This window comes from Olea europaea, chromosome 14 (assembly GCF_002742605.1).
Source record: "Olea europaea var. sylvestris chromosome 14, O_europaea_v1, whole genome shotgun sequence".
Lineage (NCBI taxonomy): Eukaryota > Viridiplantae > Streptophyta > Magnoliopsida > Lamiales > Oleaceae > Olea > Olea europaea.
In genome coordinates, this window is record NC_036250.1 from 7,209,236 (window position 1) to 7,228,982 (window position 19,747).

Here is a 19,747-nt window from a genome sequence, read left to right on the forward strand (position 1 = left end):
AGATGAGTTTACAAAGGTCTAATAAAGAAGGGTAAAAAGGGAAGAGGGGGCAAAATGTATAAGCTCCTTTCATTTTGGTGCCAACGTTCTAATTAAAGGTAGACCCTACTTGAATGAAATAAAATTTTAAGTGGGATTAAAAGTTGGATCTTCGATGGACCGTCCGATTCTTCCCTTTTGACCCGAAAAAGGTGTGGCATAGGACCCGGCCCTAGCTTTCACTTTTTTTTTTCTTGCTTATTTTCCTTGTGGGACATTCAATTTGGATTTTAGCTCTTGCTTAGAAGGTTCAATTTGCTCAAGATTTGGGGATTAGTGTAGTTGACATCAATGTGTTTTGAACATAATAAATTTCTTTCACTTTGATAAGAACATCAATTTTATATGTGAAAATTAATGAATAAAATCAATCACTTCTGCCGCCTCAAGTGGTAAGAGTGAAGCAAAACTATGTCAACAATTTGGGTGTGAGTCTCATTTGGAGGGGAAGCGTAAAATTGGGGGGGGGGGGGGGGGGGAAAAATTGGTGGTCGTGCTAAGCTCGGTATGGGTTCAAAATCTTTGCAAGCTGGACCAGGTTTGACACGGTGAGAATTTCCATTACCGACTTGGCTCACTCTACTCAATAATTCTTTCTAATAAAATAAAATTAAAACTCAAATTTGTGTCAAGGGATCCTAACCACCAAAAATTTGGCTACTTGTCTATTTGTTAGGAAAAAGTTTCGTGCGATTGTAATGGCGTGGATTTCAAATTTACATTATCAGTTCTGTATATACTGTATAGCTGGGCAATGTGGTGGAAACATAAGGGTAAATAGAGCATTGCAAAGTAGATTTGTGGCCCCCGTTTTGCTTCTTATGTCTGATTTTGGTTGTTGGGTCGGTGCAATATCCTGTCTGAATGCCACAAGGACAACTTTAATCTTCACTAATTGAGGATGAATTAAGAAAAAGTCGACACAGATGGTTGGGGACATGTTTGGCATATACCTAAAGCGTGTAAGTGATACGATTTTGTTGAAACGTGTTGGAAGAGACATGAGTTATGGTAATTGCTAACGATTTAGTTGATCTAGATCTTCACCAGATCTAATTTGTTGAGAATTATGGGAATGTTCACTTCCAGCATAGTGAAGAATCTTAAAGAATACTCTTTCCTGCACATCCGTGATGCCAAAGGGTGGCAACCCGGCTTTATTACATGCTCATCCAGAGCTTCAAGTAGCTGTTGTGAAAGCCAAATATGATGGAGAATTTTTATTCTAAATGTTGCAGTTTCAGAAAAGAGATTGCAGTTCCAAGATTGTTATTCAATGCAACTGAATATTTCCAAATCCATATCAAAATGAGTGATTTCAAATCAGCGTAGAAGCGTCTGGCAATAATCCTAACCACATCTACACATCCAAACAGCCACACATCTCATGCACCTTTCATCAGATTTTCAAACATATCAGCTACTAAATGGTCTCTGTATACTTTGCAGATCATTTTCCCCCTTGGAAACAGTTGAAAATTTGGCTTGAGGATGGTTCTGGAAATAATATCCTGAGAACCAGAAGCTAGTTTCATACTCACCTTCTCGCCTGAAGAGGCTATCATCCATTTTCTTCCCCAGCAAACACGTGCTTCAGTTAAGCTACTCTATCTACATATTGGATTTCCTTTCCCACCTTTCCTTAGCGTCAAGCCTACAATATAAGAGAGTAAAACAAGTAGCAAATATAGAAAGTTACATAAGTTGATGCACAATTGGCCATGTAAAAACATTTGCAATTAACACTTCATTTTCATTTGCCATGATACTAAATATGAACTTTTGGCCCGTTTGACAGAACTTTTAAAAAGACAAAAATTGCTTCTGAGACTAAGAAGCTTCTTTTGAACATGTTTGGAAAATTTTCTGAAATTGCTCACTTCCTTAGGAAGGTCTTCGACAAGAAGAGAAGCAACAGTCTTGCCAAACAGGCCCTACATCAATAAACTACGGTCTAAACATACCCCCAATGCAACTTCTGGCGCTCCTTTGATGCCTTGTTTGCTGCTCCTCTGCCTTGCTCCAAGGAGGAAGTATGTCCCAAACTGTTTTCCGGGGACGGAAAACTGGTATTTGAAATGCTTTTACTTGGGTTTCCATCTGTGCATTCTTTACCATTGATGTCATTCCCACAAGATTTGCCAACGCTGTCAACTAATCCTACAAAGATTTCCTTCGAATATCATACAAAATCTCACATCAAGGGCGCAATGCCCATGTACAACAATTAGACTTACCTTTAGGTTTCTTTTTTATTTTTGATCTGGCTTTTATTTGTAAGCGCCTTCTATGTAATTCCTAACAAAAAATTCCAAACGCTTTTAAAATAACATCTCCAAGTTATAAGAAAGAGAAGCAAATTATGATCACCCATTAGTTCAGAATCAATCAATAGCATATAACAGCATCATTAAAAGAAGACAGCACAGCTACAACAATAACAACAAGAAGCTAAGCGTTCTTTCAAATAAATTTTAGATCGGCTATGTAAATCCTTTTCGGCCATGCCTTTTTTTGCTGTAATTCTTTTATATAATGTGAATGAATAACCAGAATTTTCCTTTGTATTCAGAAAGCAGGCATTATAGTTCACAAATCCATAAGATAGAACTGGCAAAATAAATCATCACAACCTTGAATTGGCAAACAAAATCATCACAAAAAAAGTTTTATTTAATAATAAATATAGAAGAATTAAATCCGATGCAAAATAAACCAGTAAAAATTCGCAAGGAAAGACCCAAAATTAACATTATTCATAAAAGCCATATAGTTTTCGATTTTAAGCTGATTCTTGATATATAAGAGTTAGAAAGTCAATATGATGGGTTAATTTTCCTTTGATCTCGAAATCAAATCGATTGGAGTACGAAACATTAGAACTGCAGGGAAATAAAAATAATCAAATACGAGGCGATCAGGCTATACTTGGAACTTAGAGAGCTGGGATGGAGTGAGCCCACTTTTCAGCTTGAAATTCGACATTGAAGATGCTGCAGAGGCTATAGATGCTTCTCTTCTTTCGTCGTCGTCTTCTCCTCTTTCCATTTTCCCTCCTTCTCCCTCAATGCATGAATTTGTTGTTTCAAAAGTTTATTCAATTCTGAATCACAGACAACTGCCAGCAGATTGCTTTCGCTGGATGGGGTGATGAAAATTGGGTTTCTTTTGAAATCAACCATTTACCTTCCCCGTTCTTTTTCCAATTCTTATTTTCAACCAAACAATTTTTTTTAAATAATATTACACATAAATAAAAAAAATTTAATTTCTTTTCAATCATAAATTTTTCAAAAAAATATTTTACACGTAAATAAAAAAAATTTAATTTCTTTTCAATCATAAATTTTTCAAAAAAATAAGATTCCCAAGATTAAAATTTTAAAAAATTAGGGTCAAAAGGGGGCCAAATTGGGAATGGGAGCAGTGTGCATGATGGGCCGGGCCAGTCGGCTCAACCCGCACTTGGTTAGAAAAAGATCGGCATTTTTGAACAAATGGTCCCTAATATATGACACACATGTGGAATCAGGAAATGCTGTTTCAATCTTAACAGTGACGTCGTCATATGACTCTTGAATCTGAAACTGGTCTTTCTCGTAATATGCTTTGTTCGTCATTGGAGATAAATCTTGTTGTACATAAATTATGTACATTAAAATGTCTACACCACTCACATGAGCGTGGAGCTCACCCTTGCGCAGGTCCCACCCATGTAAGAGGTGTGAACTCCTCTATGTATCCGAATTATGTATATCAAGTACAATCTGTTATTAAATAGTGATGGCAAAAAATGGCTCATTCCGTGAAAAGAAAAAAATTTAAAATAATTTTATTTTTAGACAATTTACCCATTAATAACTCATTTTAAATTTGTATTTTATTTTCTAATAATAGCATAACTCAAAATTTAAAAAAATTAAAAAAAAAAAAAAAAGTAGCAAACAGGACAAGCCCCGCCCCGCGCCGTCTCGTCTGAGGCTGGATAGGGCACATTACCATACCTATCATTAAAGTCTATTTTTTTCCCCCTCTGAAAACCATTAAATTCATAGATTAATTAATTAAAATCAAATTTCATTGGACAATTAATGTGAGCCTCCACTACCAATTAGACAGTGGTAAATTGTAGGGAGAATTGCGGTAGGGGCCTGGGATCCTAAACCTTTCAATAAAAAAAATAAAAAATAGAAGAGTACCTTTGATAGGGATGACAAAAAAATTTGTTCAACCCGATACTCATGAATATCACCCCCAAATGGGGCAAGATTACCAGCCTAACCGGGTAAACAGGACGAGTATGGGTTGAGAGTCATTGCCCCGAAGTGGTATGGGTGCAGGTATAGGAAATATAGCCCCCGCCCCACTATTCGCTTTGTTTAAAGTTAATTTCAATTTTAAGTTTTTATCAAAGAAAAATAATAGATTTATCATCATTTTTAAAGAGAACATAAGTTATTTTTAACAAATTGGTAAAAAAAAGTAATAATATTTACTAACTAAGGACATAAAAAATAAAAAGTAAAAAATATAATAAAGAAAAAATAAATGGGGCAGGGGACTTGTCTTGTCTAGGGCTGTCAATGGATTGAATTTTGATCCGAATCCGATAAAATTAATAGTAGATGGGTTTAAGATCTCAATCTGATAACTCGGTTGAGATTCAAATCCGATAATCCGTTAACTAAATGAATCAAATATAGATATAGGTCAATCCGATCCGATTTATTATAATAACATATTACATTTTTTATATTATCGCATAATTTATGACATTGTTTTTTCTATTTTGAAAATCGTATTATACTTTACATGTAAATTTCAAATAATAAATAGTATTATATAATAGTATAATATTTTTAATTGAACATTTTGAAGATATTTAATTTTTTATTTATTAAAATAAAATAAAACTAATAATTAATTTATTGATTTGATTTAATAGAGTAATTTGTTTTATAACATAAAAAGCTAACAATTAATATATTCAAAATAATTTACTATGTTCAAATTGATATTGTTTATAATTAAAATATTATTGAGACTATGATTTTTAATGAAAATAATAAAGTAAATTAGTAAACACTTAGAATTGACAAATGATTATGATTAGTATCACATATTAAAATATCATTAAATCATTAAAAGAGGAGAATCTTTTAAAAAGCTAGTATTCCACATTGGAATATCCTTAAAACAATTCAAGAGGGGTCTCTTTTAAACATGAGTTAAAAGAACATCACTTGGATAAAAAAAAATTGATTTGGGCCTTCTAACATAATAAGTGAGCCATCAAGATAGTTCAAATATTTTTTAAAATAAATAATTAATTAAAATCTTGTTGAGGCTATGATTTTTTTATGAAAAAATAAATAATTTTTTTATTTTCCTAATTTTTTTTCGATTTCAGATCGGATATCCAATAACATAGCTAATCGGATTTGGATTTAACATTTAAATATTGTCGAATTATCGGATCGGATAATTATTCTTAACGGATTAGATCGAATTTAAGTAGATTCGATCCATTGATAGCCCTAGCCCTGTCCCACCACGATCTCGCCCCAAGTCCACCCATTCTGCTTTAATAGAGTATGAGTATGAGGTAAGATAACAAAAATACCCGACGAGATGGAGCTGGAATGGTTGACCCTGTTGAAAAAGATTGGCAAATAATAGTGTATGTATATTTGGGCAGAGTAACGATGTTTGGATGATTTTGAATGGTCGAGGTAAGAGTTTGACTCTTTCTCCTTAAAACGATAATACCCCGCACTGGTATTGACGATATTGCAGTACTCGTTTCTCAAAATACAACGAACTCGTCTTGTAATAGTAGTACTCCAAATTACAAGACCCGACGAACTCGTAAAGTTTAGATCTCTCCACACACACTGGATGTAAAATGCACGAAAAATAATTTTCGAGGACTGAATTATAAAAGTAGAAATGATGCAGGGACAAAAGGATAATTTCGGGAGAGTAGAAAATCAATTCTGATTTTGGTATGAATTAAAACCAGGGTATGGGGGCCTATATATAAATGTTGAAAGGTTGTGTCCCAACATACACAACTGTCGAAAAGTTGTGTCCAAAAGACACAAACAATTTGGACAGTCAACCGCCACTTGGACAGTCAACCGTCACAACCCGCCAAATTCTAGAAGCAACCACGTGTCACACACAGAAAATTCGGGGAAGAAAAATAATAATATAAAATATATTATTATTATTAAATAATAATAAAATAATATAATTCAAATGTTATTTTACCAGAAAATATATATCAGCTTGGCCCAAGCCCAAGATTTATGACCCGTGACCACGATCGTGATCGAGACCGTGATCGTGACCGTGCCGTGCCGAGCTGAACCAGCCGGTCGAACGGATTGCGACGATGGCACGCTCGTGTGGGCTTTGGCTTAACTTACTAGCATGTAGATTCTCTCCCCCTCAAAGACTATTGGTACCCCTTAGGGCCCAAACCCAAGTCCCAAATTTGAGCTATATAAGGTAGTTTATATTTTTCTAGTTTTCCTACGTGGAATTGGTATTTTCCAATTTCCCACTTATTTTATTTTAACATCGAATGGGCATCTTTTGGCCTTAATTTCTCATTCACCCTAAATTGGTTTTGAGAAAATAAATATACCATATTAATCTACTCAACGAGTAGAACACAGTCGGCCAAAGAAATCTTATATCCGATTAACGAGACCCACAAAATTAATTGGTCAAAAGTTGGTCAAACCAACTAATTAACCCAATTTTTCCAACAATCCCTCACATGAATGAAAATTAATGCAATAGACTATATAGACTCTATAGATAGATTAGGCTGAATGTTATCGTATCTGGATAGGTACCTTATGGGTCTGAACTTTCCGTAATAGAATACTATCGGATTTACTTGGTTAATCAGTGAACACGGTGTCTTAAACTGTCAGCCGTTTTTGTAAACCAAGACAATAGTATCAACACAATAACCTTCCTAACATTTTCGAGTTCTCACTGTTGTGTTCATTTTGGCCCTGAACAACTCTTGAATTTCATAAGTGCTTTAGAGAATTCAAGCCTTTAAAACATTCTCATAGAAGCGGCCACACTTCACACTTGTATAGGTGATTTCCTATTAAGAGTACCTGCCATACTCCACTTAGATAGTCCAAGATATAGGAATCATTAAAAGTATAATTTAACCTAAAACTTGCTGCATATAGCACTTCTTTATCATAGGAATGGGTAGGAGTTAACTCCGAAGTGTTTATTTGAATCTTCATAACTTAGTTGTCCCATTGAACCAAAATTTTGGGATCTCTAGTCAGCAATGTTGGGTTACCATTACAAAGATTCTTATGTAGTAGGCTTTAAACCCATTCCCCTTGATAGGTAGTATACTTGATCTTTTGGTAAACCTTTAGTAAGCGGATCCGCAAGATTTTTTCTAGACTTTACATAATCAATGAAAATAACACCATTGAAGATCAACTGCTTAACTGTATTATGTCTTCGACGAATATGTCGAGACTTACCATTATACATACTACTTTGTGCTCTACCGATAGCCGACTGACTATCACAATGTATACTAATTGCAGGCATAGACTTAGGCCAATATGGAATATCCTCTAAAAAATTTCGAAGCCATTCTGCTCCCTCTCCAAATTTATCTAAAGCTATGAATTCAGATTCCATTGTGGATCGATCTATACATGTTGGATTTCCAAGATATAGCCGCACCACCAATGGTAAAAACATACCCACTAGTGGATTTTGAGTCTTTTGTATCTGATATCCAATTAGCATCACTGTATCTTTCTAATACAGTTAGATATCTCGTATAATGTAATCCAACATTTGAGGTGTATCGTAGATATCTAAGAACCCTTACCAGTGCTTTCCAATGGTCATTATTTGGGTTACTTGTATATCTACTAAGTTTGTTTACTGCATATACAATATCCGAACAAGTGCAGTTTGTAATGTACATTAGACTACCTATTATTCGAGAATATTCTAATTGAGATATGGGTTCGCCTTTATGTTTGGCCAAATGTAGACTTAAGTCTACTGGTGTTTTAACTGGATTTTCATCATACATATTAAACTTTTTAAGTACAGTCTCAATATAGTGAGATTGAGACATTACAAGTCCCTCAAATGTTTTAAGAATTTTAAATCCTAATATTACATCTACAATACCCATGTCTTTCATGTCAAAATATTTTGTCAACTTTTTCTTGTTATTTGTTATCATATCATAACTACTGCCCACAATTAGCATGTCATCAACGTATAGACATACAATTACATATGCATTACTTGTGGTTTTAATATAAACACATTTATCATATTCGTTAATCTTAAAACCATTTGACAACATAGTTTTGTCGAATTTTGCATGCCATTGTTTTGACGCTTGTTTTAGTCCATATAATGATTTGACGAGTCTACACACATTTTTCTCCTATCCAGGAGTTTGAACTCTTCGAGTTGTTCCATATAAATTTCTTCTTCTAGCTCACCATTTAAGAAAGCTGTTTTGACGTCCATCTGATGGATTTCCAAATTATGCAATGCTGCGATTGCAATTAATACTCTAATTGATGTTATCCTTGTCACAGGTGAATATGTATCGAAAAAATCAAAGCCTTCCCTTTGTTTGAATCATTTAGCTACCAATCTGGCCTTGTATTTATCGACTGATCCATCAATCTTTAATTTTCTTTTGAAAATCCATTTACAACCTAATGGTTTATTACCAGGTGGGAGATCTACTAATTCCCAGGTATAATTCTGCATAATATAATCAATTTCATTATTAGCCTCTTTCCAGAATGGAGTTTCTGGACTAGACATTGCTTCATTGAATGTCCTAGGCTCATTTTCTAACATATAAGTTAAAAAATCTGGACCAAAAGATGTAGATGTTTTGGTTCTTTTGCTGAGTCTTGGTTCTTCATCGCTTTAAGGATTACCAATTGCAGAATCATAAGTTCGTTTTTGCAGGCTTATCTCTTTCCTATTTTTACAAGGAAACTCGTCCTCAAAAAATACAGCAATCCTAGATTCAATGATAGTATTTTCATGTATATCCGGAATATCAGACTTATGTACGAGGAATCGATAAGCACTACTGTTATTAGCATATCCAATGAATATGCAATCGATAGTTTTAGGCCCTATTTTAACTTGTTTAGGCTTTGGTATTTGTACCTTAGCCAAACACCCCTACACTTTTAAGTATTTGTACGAAGGTTTATGACCTTTCCATACCTCATAAGAGTTTCGTTCCTACCTTTTTGTGGTACTTTATTTAGAATGTAGTTAGCTGAGAGAATTGCTTCCCCCTACAAATTTTGTGGTAAACCAGAACTAACCAACATAGCATTCATCATCTCTTTTAGGGTACGATTTTTGCGTTCCGCAATACCGTTTGATTGAGGTGAATAAGGAGCTGTAGTTTGATGAATAATCCCAGAATCTGAACAAAATTCATCAAACGGTGCTCCATATTCCCCACCTCTATCACTATGAATAGTTTTTATTCGTTTGCTTGGTTGATTCTCAACCTCATTCTTGTAATGTTTAAATGCTTTTAAAGTATCATCTTTACTCCTTAGCAAAAAGACATAATAATACCTTGTGCAATTATCTATAAAAGTAATAAAATACTTTTTACCTCCTCTAGTTTGCACAAATTTTAAATCACAAATATCACTGTGAATTAGTTCTAGAGGATTCGAGTTCCTTTCAACTGAATGAAACGGTGTTTCGCTAATTTAGCCTCTACACATGTTTCGCATCGATGATTTTGATCAAAGGACATAGAAGGCAATAAATCTAAACTTACTAATCTTCGTAAAGTATTAACATTTACATGTCCTAACCTATCATGCCATAAGTTAGAAGACTCAATCAAGTAAGCAGAAGATTTATTTTTATTAATATCAAAATCACGAAGTACAGGCATTACATTCCATTTGAATAGCCCATTGGCTAAGTACCCTTTGCCTACAAACATGCCATTTTTGGCGAGTACAAACTTGTCAGATTCAAATACCAACCTAAACTCATTCTTGCTTAACAGAGCTCCGGATATCGAGTTTTTTTGAATATTGGGAACATGCAGCACATCAACGAGTGTTACTTCTTTCCCTGATATCATTATCAACACTACTTTACCTAGACCAATAACTTTTGATGTTGCTGAGTTGCCCATGAAGAGTTGTTGCCCATTGATAGGAGTGTAAGATGAAAACATCTCCTTATCCGCACAAACGTGACGAGTAGCGCCAGTATCAACGAACCATTCTCTCAAATTATCCACCATGTTTGCTTTAAATACAACAGTAGAGTGCATTAGTTCAGACACTCCGTTAAACAGTCTTTCTTCTTCAGTCAAGTGCACTTGGTCCTTTTTGTTTTGCTTTTTCTGTCGGCAATCCTTTGCAATATGACTAGGCTTACTGCAGTTATAGCAATCTCCTTTGAATTTCTTGGCCTTACTCTTTTGCTTGCCATTATTCGGGTGCTTCCTTTTCTTGCTAGTATTTGGCTCCACCAAATTGACTTTAGCCTCCATTTGCTGCTTTGCAGACTTCTTTTCAGCATTTCTATTGTCTTCCTCAATTCTTAATCTAACAATCAAATCTTCAAGTCCCATTTCCTCGCGTTTACGTTTCAGGTAGTTCTTGAAATCTTTCCACATTGGTGGTAATTTTTCGATAATTGCAGCTACTTGAAATGGTTCACAGAGCTTCATGCCTTCTGCATGTATACCGTGCAAGATAAGTTGTATCTCTTGGACTTTAGTCATTACTGTTTTAGAATCTACTATTTTGAAGTCCAGGAATTTGCCTACAACGAATTTCTTCAATCCGACATCTTCTGTTTTGTACTTCTTTTCCAATGACTCCCATAGTAATTTAGTCGTTTTGATGGAACAGTATACGTTGTATAGTGTGTTGTCAAGACAATTGAGTATGTAATTTCTGCACAAGAAGTCACTATGACTCCAAGCATCGAATGCTGCTCGTTTTTGAGAATCTGTTTCCTTCTCCTCAACAGTTGGAGCATCTTCTCTCAAGATTTTGACTAGATTCAGAGTCGTGAGATAGAACAACATTTTTCTGTTACAACGAATTTCTTCAATCCGACATCTTCTATTTTGTACTTCTTTTCCAATGACTCCCATAGTAATTTAGCCGTTTTGATGGAACAGTATACGTTGTATAGTGTGTTGTCAAGGCAATTGAGTATGTAATTTCTGCACAAGAAGTCACTATGACTCCAAGAATCGAATGCTGCTCGTTTTTGAGAATCTATTTCCTTCTCCTTAACAGTTGGAACATCTTTTCTCAAGATTTTGACCAGATTCAGAGTCGTGAGATAGAACAACATTTTCTATTGCCATCTCTTAAAATCCACTCCCGTGAATTTTTTCGGTTTCTCCCCGTGAGCATTGTTAGGGGGTACGATAGATGTAATAGGGGGTACAACAGACGTACTACTACTTGCCATTATCATTTTAAGATTGCTGAAAAAGATTGGCAAATAATAGTGTATGTATATTTGGGTAGAGTAACGACGTTTGGATGGTTTTGAATGGTTGAGGCAAGATTTCGACTCTTTCTCCTTAAAACGATAATGCCCCGCACTGGTACTGACGGTATTGCAGCACTCGTTTTCCAAGATACAACGACCTCGTCTTGTAATAGTAGTACTCCAAATTACAAGACCTGATGAACCCGTAAAGTTTAGATCTCTCCACACACACTGGATGTAAAATGCACGAAAAATAATTTTCGAAAACTGAATTATAAAAGTAGAAATGATGCAGGGACAAAAGGATAATTTCGGGAGAGTAGAAAATCAATTCTAATTTTGGTATGCATTAAAATCGAGGTATGGGGGCCTATATATAGATGTTGAAAGGTTGTGTCCTAACAGACACAATTGTCGAAAAGTTGTGTCCAAAAGACAAACAGTTTGGACAGTCAACCGTCACAACCCGCCAAATTCTAGAAGCAACCACTTGTCACACACACAAAAAATTCGTGGAAGAAAAATAATAACATAAAATATATTATTATTATTATTATTATTAAATAATAATAAAATAAAATAATTCTAATGTTATTTTACCAAAAAATATATATCAGCTTGGCCCAAGTCCAAGACCCACGACTTGTGACTGTGCCGCGCCAAGCCGAGCTGGCTGGTCGGACGGGCGGCGGCGGCGACGGCTCGCGCATGTGGACTTTGACTTAACTTATTAGCATGTAGGCCCTCTCCCCCTCAAAGACTATTCGTATCCCTTGGGGCCAAAACCCAAGTCCTAAACTTGAACTATATAAGGTGGTTTATATTCTTCTAGTTTTCTTATATGGGATTGATATTTTCCAATTTCCCATCTATTTTATTTCAACATCAAGTGGGCATCTTTTGACTTTAATTTCTTATTCACCCTAAATTGGTTTTGAGAAAATAAATATACCATATTAATCTACTCAAAGAGTAGAACACATTTGGCCAAAGAAATCTTATATCCGATTAATAGGACCCACAAAATTAATTGGTCAAAAGTTGGTCAAATCAACTAATTAACCCAATTTTTCCAGCAGATCCATTCCATACCCATCCGGTTGTCATTCCTAATCTCTGAATATAAGATGCCCTAATCATATTGTTATGTCTATATTAATATTTAAAATTAATTAACAAATAAACATGACTACAAATTCTAGAATGATTTAGAAAAAGATTATCAAAAAGATTATAGTATAAATTATTCTCCGTGCCTAATTTCAATTTTCAACTTTCAACGAAAGACAATGAAGTTTCATTTTTTTCTTTTTGTCTGGCTTGATTTATTTTTTAATACTCGTAATATAAAAAATACTTGTAAGTTTGTGGTCGACAAACAAGGTTTGATGTCTAGTATTTTTCTCTCTTTCTTGATCAAAATTTTGAGTCAATTTTATTTGCAAAATATTACTGAGATGGCAAGATGCAATCAAATTGTCGAAAGGGAAAAAGGGAAATTAATTTCTTTAAGAGAAAAAAAAGTAAAAAATAAATAAAAATAGAGAAGAAGAAGAAGCCAATGTAGTTAACTAATAAATAAACACAAAACTATTCAACTTGACTTGACCGATTAACCAGACAAAAATTTCTAAAGAAAATACGGATTTCACTTCATATCTCACCCCACCAAACAAAATACATCTTGTCAAAATCTCATGATACAAGGTCTAAAATCTACTAATAGGCCCATGGAATTTTTAAAGTGTGGTTGCAAAGTAAGAGTACCCATAACATTTTCGAAAGTATAGTGTAACATCAAAAAGGGGAAACTAAAATGAGACATAACTTTAAATTAGATTATTTGTTGCTTTTCTTTAGATCTTTCCAAGTGGCTTTGTGCTCGAGATACCCCACCATCAATTGTATTTTGTAAAGCAAAATTTCAATTTACTTGTAGTTAAACAAACAGTTCCTTACCTTGTTAGTCGAAGAAACAGATCATTTTATTTTTGCCAAGTGACAAACATACGTAGGTAAGATATAAATGGCTCGTTGATTGTGTAGTTTCTTATACTTATTTAGCTCATGTTTGATTTAATCAAAAATCAAATTTTTAGTAAACTTTAATAAAAATTGATGAAATGTGTGATTGAAAAATTGTGGATATCATGAAATAAGTAATTAGAATTAAAAAAAAAAAAAGAATTTTAGAATATGATCGTTTTCTAGCATAGTGATGATTGGCATGTAGAGGGAGCATTCACAGAGGCTTTACAAGTGACAAACAGTACGTGGATGAGTTAATTTTTTACCATTTTTTATTCAGGTGGGCCCACATTTGTGAGTTATTTAGCCGGGTTCACTTCTGTACGCGAGGAAAATTCTAACAATTATTGAATTTGGACGAATAACCTCACATTTCCTCGTGCCATATTGACATAATTCATGGCCATCAAGTAGTACCCTCGATAGTCCATACAATTGAAGCCTAACAACTGTATGAAAGGAGTCCCAAAAAATAATAGAACTATTATTAAAAAAAAAAAGGTTGAATTCCAACTTTAAGGGCCTCCACCGCTCACCCCCTAGAGCTTTGTGAGAGAGGTAAATTTCGGAATGTACCCCATCAGTCAGGAAATAAGAGGCAGTACACTGCACCTACAAGGAATTCAATTTCATATTTCAGAAATCGAATCCCCACACTGCGGTTGCCAACCATGCGTGAAATAATCTCACTCCTATTCTTTGCACCACTGAATTATGCCCGGGAGGCAAACTATTATTAATATTAGTGTACCACGTCAAGGATTCTTCCCAACAGGAAGATAAGTACATAACAAAATTTATCTATTATTATATTTAACATTATTTAATTTATCGTATGAAATTAACTTACATGTGAAATTCTAGCCAGACAAATTAAGAAGAAGCCAAAATTTTTGAGAAATGAATTAATATTCCAGTAATAATATTTTTTAAAGAATATTCTATTACTGCAATTTAATTTTCATAATGTGACTCGGGTATAGCACCAAGCACAGGCCGCCAAGGTTTCCTCAGCAACCGTTGCCGGAACGTCGCCGATAACGGCCGTAGCGTCAGCGCGCCACCTCTTCTCCCATCCACACCTGCCGCCGGTAAAATCCCTTCTCGCACATTTCCAGATGTCCGCTCTTCGAATGACGGTGGCGAGGATACGAACAGGTCTTTGAGCTTGTGGCTGATCACAGTATCCTTCCCCTTCTCTGGCGATTCATCCCTATCGTCGCTTCTCCTTCCATCTGACGAGTCATTCCCAGGTCGAGGCGGCAGCCTTCTCCTTTCTCCACCTCCGTTGCGGCTGAGCAGCATTCGGAGAGTCTTTCTCCGGCGGAGGTGGATTACTGGACTGGTGGTTGGGCTCCTTGTTGGGCTTCCAGCCACTGCGCACTGGGTTGCTAACAGCTTGAATTTCTGTAGAGTCGCCATTTCTTTTGTGAATCGAGGAGTCCCTGCTAATTAATTTTTGCTTTTGATTAAAGAAAATGGATAGTCGAGTCTTACTTTTGAGGAGAATATGAGGTGAATGAGCAAGTGAGATCTGGCAATGTTTTGGTAAAGAGTGGGCCATAGGATTATTCTTTTCTTCTTTACCTTTTTCACCTTCCTTTATGTGAATAAAAAAAAATAAAAAATAAAAAGAAAAAAAAATTCTTTTTAGAAAGAAACACTTTTCTCCACTATTATTCTCTCTCTACACTTTCTACACACTTTCACGCCATTATTCACAAATCACAACCTGAGCTTGCGGGATGGAAGACACGTGAAAAGGGATATAAAAGAAAATAAAGTAAGATTCGAGGTGAAATTAGAATACGAGATAAGAACGGGGAGCTAAACCATAAGTAGGGATGAGGGTTAGGGGTCAAGGCGAGGTCAAAAATATGACGATAAGAATAGAGAGAAAGATTAATGAGTTGGAATAGATGTGAGATAAGAAACTACCGAAAAATGGGAGCGAGACAAAAATTAGGAAATTGTCATTAGATCAATAGCGATACTTAGATCAATAGGTCACAGAGAAATCTATGTGTGTGTTATTGTAGAATGCTATTAATGGTTCTACTGTTCTTATCTTCTTTCTTTTTATATATTTTGTTATTTAAATTATTTGTTTTTACATATTTTATTGTTCAATAATATTTAAATGCACTATATGTAACTTTTTGATGTTCGAAAGGTAGATACATTTTTCGGACTGCTTAAATTTGTGAAATAAAGTTGAAGGCAAATCTTAGGTTGGCATTTAAATTTCATTTTATTATTTAATTAAACTCGAACTCTTACAAATTTTAAATGATTAGTTTAACGTACAAATGATGGTCAAGAGTGATGTTGTGGAAACTACTAAAATAACCACGCTATATGTACATTATGGATGACAATACGTTTGATATTCTTCCAAATGATAACAATTTACACTATTCCACGCTTTCTTTCCTTTGAATTAAAATTCAATCAAGTAGAATTCAAAATAAAGGGGTTCTTTTTGACCGTTAAGAGTAGGTAACCCGTTCCCTGTCTTTGTTTCTATGCCCAAAATTAAACCAACCCCTTGGACTGCTACGATTCTAAGGGAAGGAATTAACCTACCTATTCCAACTAGGAAGAACAGGCAATTCGACAGGGAGATTCTGAAATTGTAGAGGTTTGGTTTGATCAAGCCAAATACATCGTAAGCTAAACCGGTGCGGATGAATAACCAACCCGCAATGAATTGGGAAGGTATTGAGCGGGAAAGTAAGTAAAGGCGGATAAAATAGGACAAGAAAGAGCAACACAATAGAATGGGCGGGGCGGGGCGGGGCTACTAGCACTTGGGTCTCTCTCTTGTGCGGGGCATCAAGTACATGTATCTTTACACTTGGCCATACTCCATTATCAATTTCTAATCTACACCATCCCGTCGCTGATAAGATTTTTTCTATCTAAAAGAAATGTCAAATTTGTTATCGACAAAGAATGTATATATTAGCTTTATCTAAAAAAATAAAAAAAATGTGCAGGAGATTTGATGACTAATCATAATTAGGCCTTGTCAGCAAATATTGGATCTCTAATATTGACATTTTCCCGTTACCAAAGAAATGGTGCTAACTTCTAGGGTGATGTTAAAAGTATGGCTGGCTCCTGGTTCGTGCAAGTTTATGGGACGAATTTTGACCGACTTTTAGCTTATAATTGAAATTCAAATTAATTTTGAGCTAAGCAGAGTAGGCTCGAAATAATTTGAGGTGAATCATACGAGTTTTAGTATGAATTTGAAAAATAAGCTCTGTTAGGGTTTAGGGTCCAAGGTTTTTGATGATAAGATATTTTGATAATTTGATTGATGATTAAGGGTGTGTTTAAGACTCATTTATTAGGAAAATAAATTTTGAAATAGTGAATTTTTTAGAAGAATATGTAGTTAAAAAAGTAGGAAAATTTTGAGTTTACGTGGAAAAATATTTTATTAAGAAGATGTGTAGTTGAAAATGAGTTTGAAAAGAAAATAAATTTTTAAACAATGAGGCTCAAACATAAGCTAAGCTTCTTTTGAAGAGAATTTATAAACAATTTAGTTTCTAAATAGATAAAAATGAGTTGTGATAATATTTGTACGTTCATTGAAATGTGTGATCGAAAATGAATTTAAATATTTATAAATGGATTATAAATTTTGTAATATAGAGTCAAAAGTAAACAAAACTTGACATTTTAATGATCAAGGGAATCAATACCGCATCTACTCAAGATTAAGGTGCTTATCAGACATTTTTTGTTCAAGAGAATATATTCAAAACTAGGATGACGATCTACTTTCCCTATAAATTTAAAATACAAGGTTTTAAAGGGATTTAAATACACAATACAGAATATTAAAAAATTATACTTTGAGTTATATATTAAAGAATTTTTATTTTATGAAATATTTAAATATCAATTCTAGCCCACTCTTGAAATTATTTGTTTGCGTATTTTGTTTTTTTGTTTTTCATAGTCTAAGATGATATATGCACTGGAGCTAGAAGTCAAAGATGACTTATGGTGGTTCAGAGGTGGCAATGGGCGATCTATCCACGAGCTCGACTCGGCCCACGAACTTGTGGCTCACAAGTCAAGCCACGAGCTCAAGATATTTTTTGGTTTTTACCCTAAATTTTTTTGAATCTTTTGTTCCCATTTTTTTTACGAGCCCACAAGCCGCTCTCCAGTGGGCAAGCCGAGAGGGTTCGCTCGCCTAGCGACCATGCCTGTTCGAGCTCGTCCAAATAGGAGCCTAAGCCGCTTGACTGGATTGCCATCCCTTTTGTGATCTAAAATTTTTTGAACCACTAGGTGGGTTAGCTATCGTATTACATGGCAAGATCGACCCTGAATGCGATGATTTTTATGCAATCAACATGAAAATGTCAAGTTTCACTTGACATGGTTATAAATAGCTTCATAACATTCCAAAGTAATAAGATCAATGTCATTAAGATTTAGAGGCAAATGATAACATTTTGCACAGTCGATTGAGTCTGTAAACGAAGAATTGATATTTGGGTGAAGGTTTTGGGGGTAGATTTTGTTATTTCTGGATTATTGATTATTTATTTTATTTTATTTTTTTCGTTTGGTAAACCACAAAAAATTTATTCTTCCTTATTTTTATAAACTCTTAATTATTTTATTACATTAGTTTTGCCTACAAATACAAAACATGTCTTATTTTACATAACTGTCGAAATCTTGAAATTATTTCATATCAGCAACTTGGAGTGGGCACACCGCAGCTGCTGACAACCTTTCGGGCATTAGGGGAATTCACATACTGCTTGAGAGCTGGATCTTTGAGATAACCACAAAGGCAAGGCTGCTGCTCCCAGAGTTTACTGCAACAGGCGGCGGACGGTGGCAGCCCCGACGCGATTGCCGTCGCACAAGGATTTAGCTCCGACGCATTGCAAGTTACTGCTTCATTCACATGCAGTTCGCCAAGCAGTAGCACCACCGCCACCAAGTACAGTACTGCACAACCTGTCTTCTTCATAGTCTTGAAAATGGAGTGAAAGAAAGGGGAAAACTTGAGAAAATATGTAGGAAAATTTGTGCAGTTTTTGTGTGTTTAGGGGTTAGAATTTATAGAATTGGGACTTAATTGAGAGGAAAGCAACGTGGAAAATATTGTTCAACATGTGTCAAAAAAAGTAGTTGGAATACTGCCAATGTTTGGATAATTGTTATTTATGGTGCGTTTAAACCCGTTTAATTTTAAAAAATGTATAACTAAACAGTAGATTGATAAAGAATGTGTAGTTAAAGAAAAAGGAAAAAATTTTGGTTTGTATGTAATATTATTTTAATAAAGAATGTATTATAAAAAAAATAATGTGGTAGAATGTGAAATAATGGGTGTCAAATAGGTTTTATGATAATTTCTTAAATTATTTTTTTTTTCAGAAAATTTATTGAAAATTTGCTCTAATTTGTCTTGTAAATAGAGAGCTATCATTAGGATTTTGTATTACCATCAATTCATCAAAGCAGAGGAGAGAGGATAGCGAAAATATTGGGTGCAATTTTCATATATGAATTTCTCTTCATCGTATTATTTTACTGCAACAATGAAATATAACGTACTCTCACATAAATGTGAACCTCTATAAGTTTCGTATGTAGGAATGGCAAAAAAATTCGTCATACCCGATACCCACGACCCCTCCTCGAATAGGGCGAGGATTACTCAAGTAATCGAGTCGAGGATGGGGCAGGTATGAGTAACACGAGCCCCTCCTCGTTTATTATTATTATTAATTTTTTTTAAGAATTCAATACTTTAAATAAAAAACTTTACAAAATTTCATTAATTCTAATGAAAGATGACAACTAAAATTATTTAAGAAATATGATAAACAATAAAGTCCTTAGTTTACCAAATATATTCGAATAATTTAACTTTTAAAAATAAATAAATAATTAAAAATTTTATTAACTATGTTATTATCTCACTGTAATGAATGGGTATAACGAAATGAATTATCAAAAATTTAAAAAACAAAAATTAACAGGTATGTAAACGGTGCAAACGCCCAATCCCGCCTTAAATGGATAATGGGGCGGGTATGGGGAGGAAAAATGCTCCCGCCCCGCCCCGTTGCCATCCCTTTTTTTT

At 34.6% G+C, this 19,747-nt stretch overlaps 3 protein-coding genes across 3 annotated transcripts; all 3 read right to left on the reverse strand.

Annotated features, from left to right (window-relative positions):
- Positions 1–1,246: 1,246 nt before the first annotated feature.
- LOC111408986 lies at positions 1,247–3,241 on the reverse strand. Its single transcript, XM_023038866.1, has 4 exons — positions 2,968–3,241; positions 2,277–2,337; positions 2,004–2,199; positions 1,247–1,693 (listed from the first exon to the last, which is right to left on the reverse strand). The coding sequence occupies exons 1-4, from the start codon at positions 3,085–3,087 to the stop codon at positions 1,651–1,653; spliced, it is 420 nt and encodes a 139-aa protein (XP_022894634.1). The 5' UTR covers positions 3,088–3,241; the 3' UTR covers positions 1,247–1,650.
- An 11,115-nt stretch (positions 3,242–14,356) lies between these two features.
- LOC111409631 lies at positions 14,357–15,165 on the reverse strand. Its single transcript, XM_023039657.1, has one exon. The coding sequence runs from the start codon at positions 15,034–15,036 to the stop codon at positions 14,569–14,571; it is 468 nt and encodes a 155-aa protein (XP_022895425.1). The 5' UTR covers positions 15,037–15,165; the 3' UTR covers positions 14,357–14,568.
- Positions 15,166–18,212: 3,047 nt separating this feature from the next.
- LOC111409632 (non-specific lipid-transfer protein 2-like) lies at positions 18,213–18,692 on the reverse strand. The gene has a single exon (XM_023039658.1). It carries the CDS (start codon positions 18,623–18,625, stop codon positions 18,341–18,343), a length of 285 nt encoding a protein of 94 aa, XP_022895426.1. The 5' UTR covers positions 18,626–18,692; the 3' UTR covers positions 18,213–18,340.
- Positions 18,693–19,747: the final 1,055 nt, after the last annotated feature.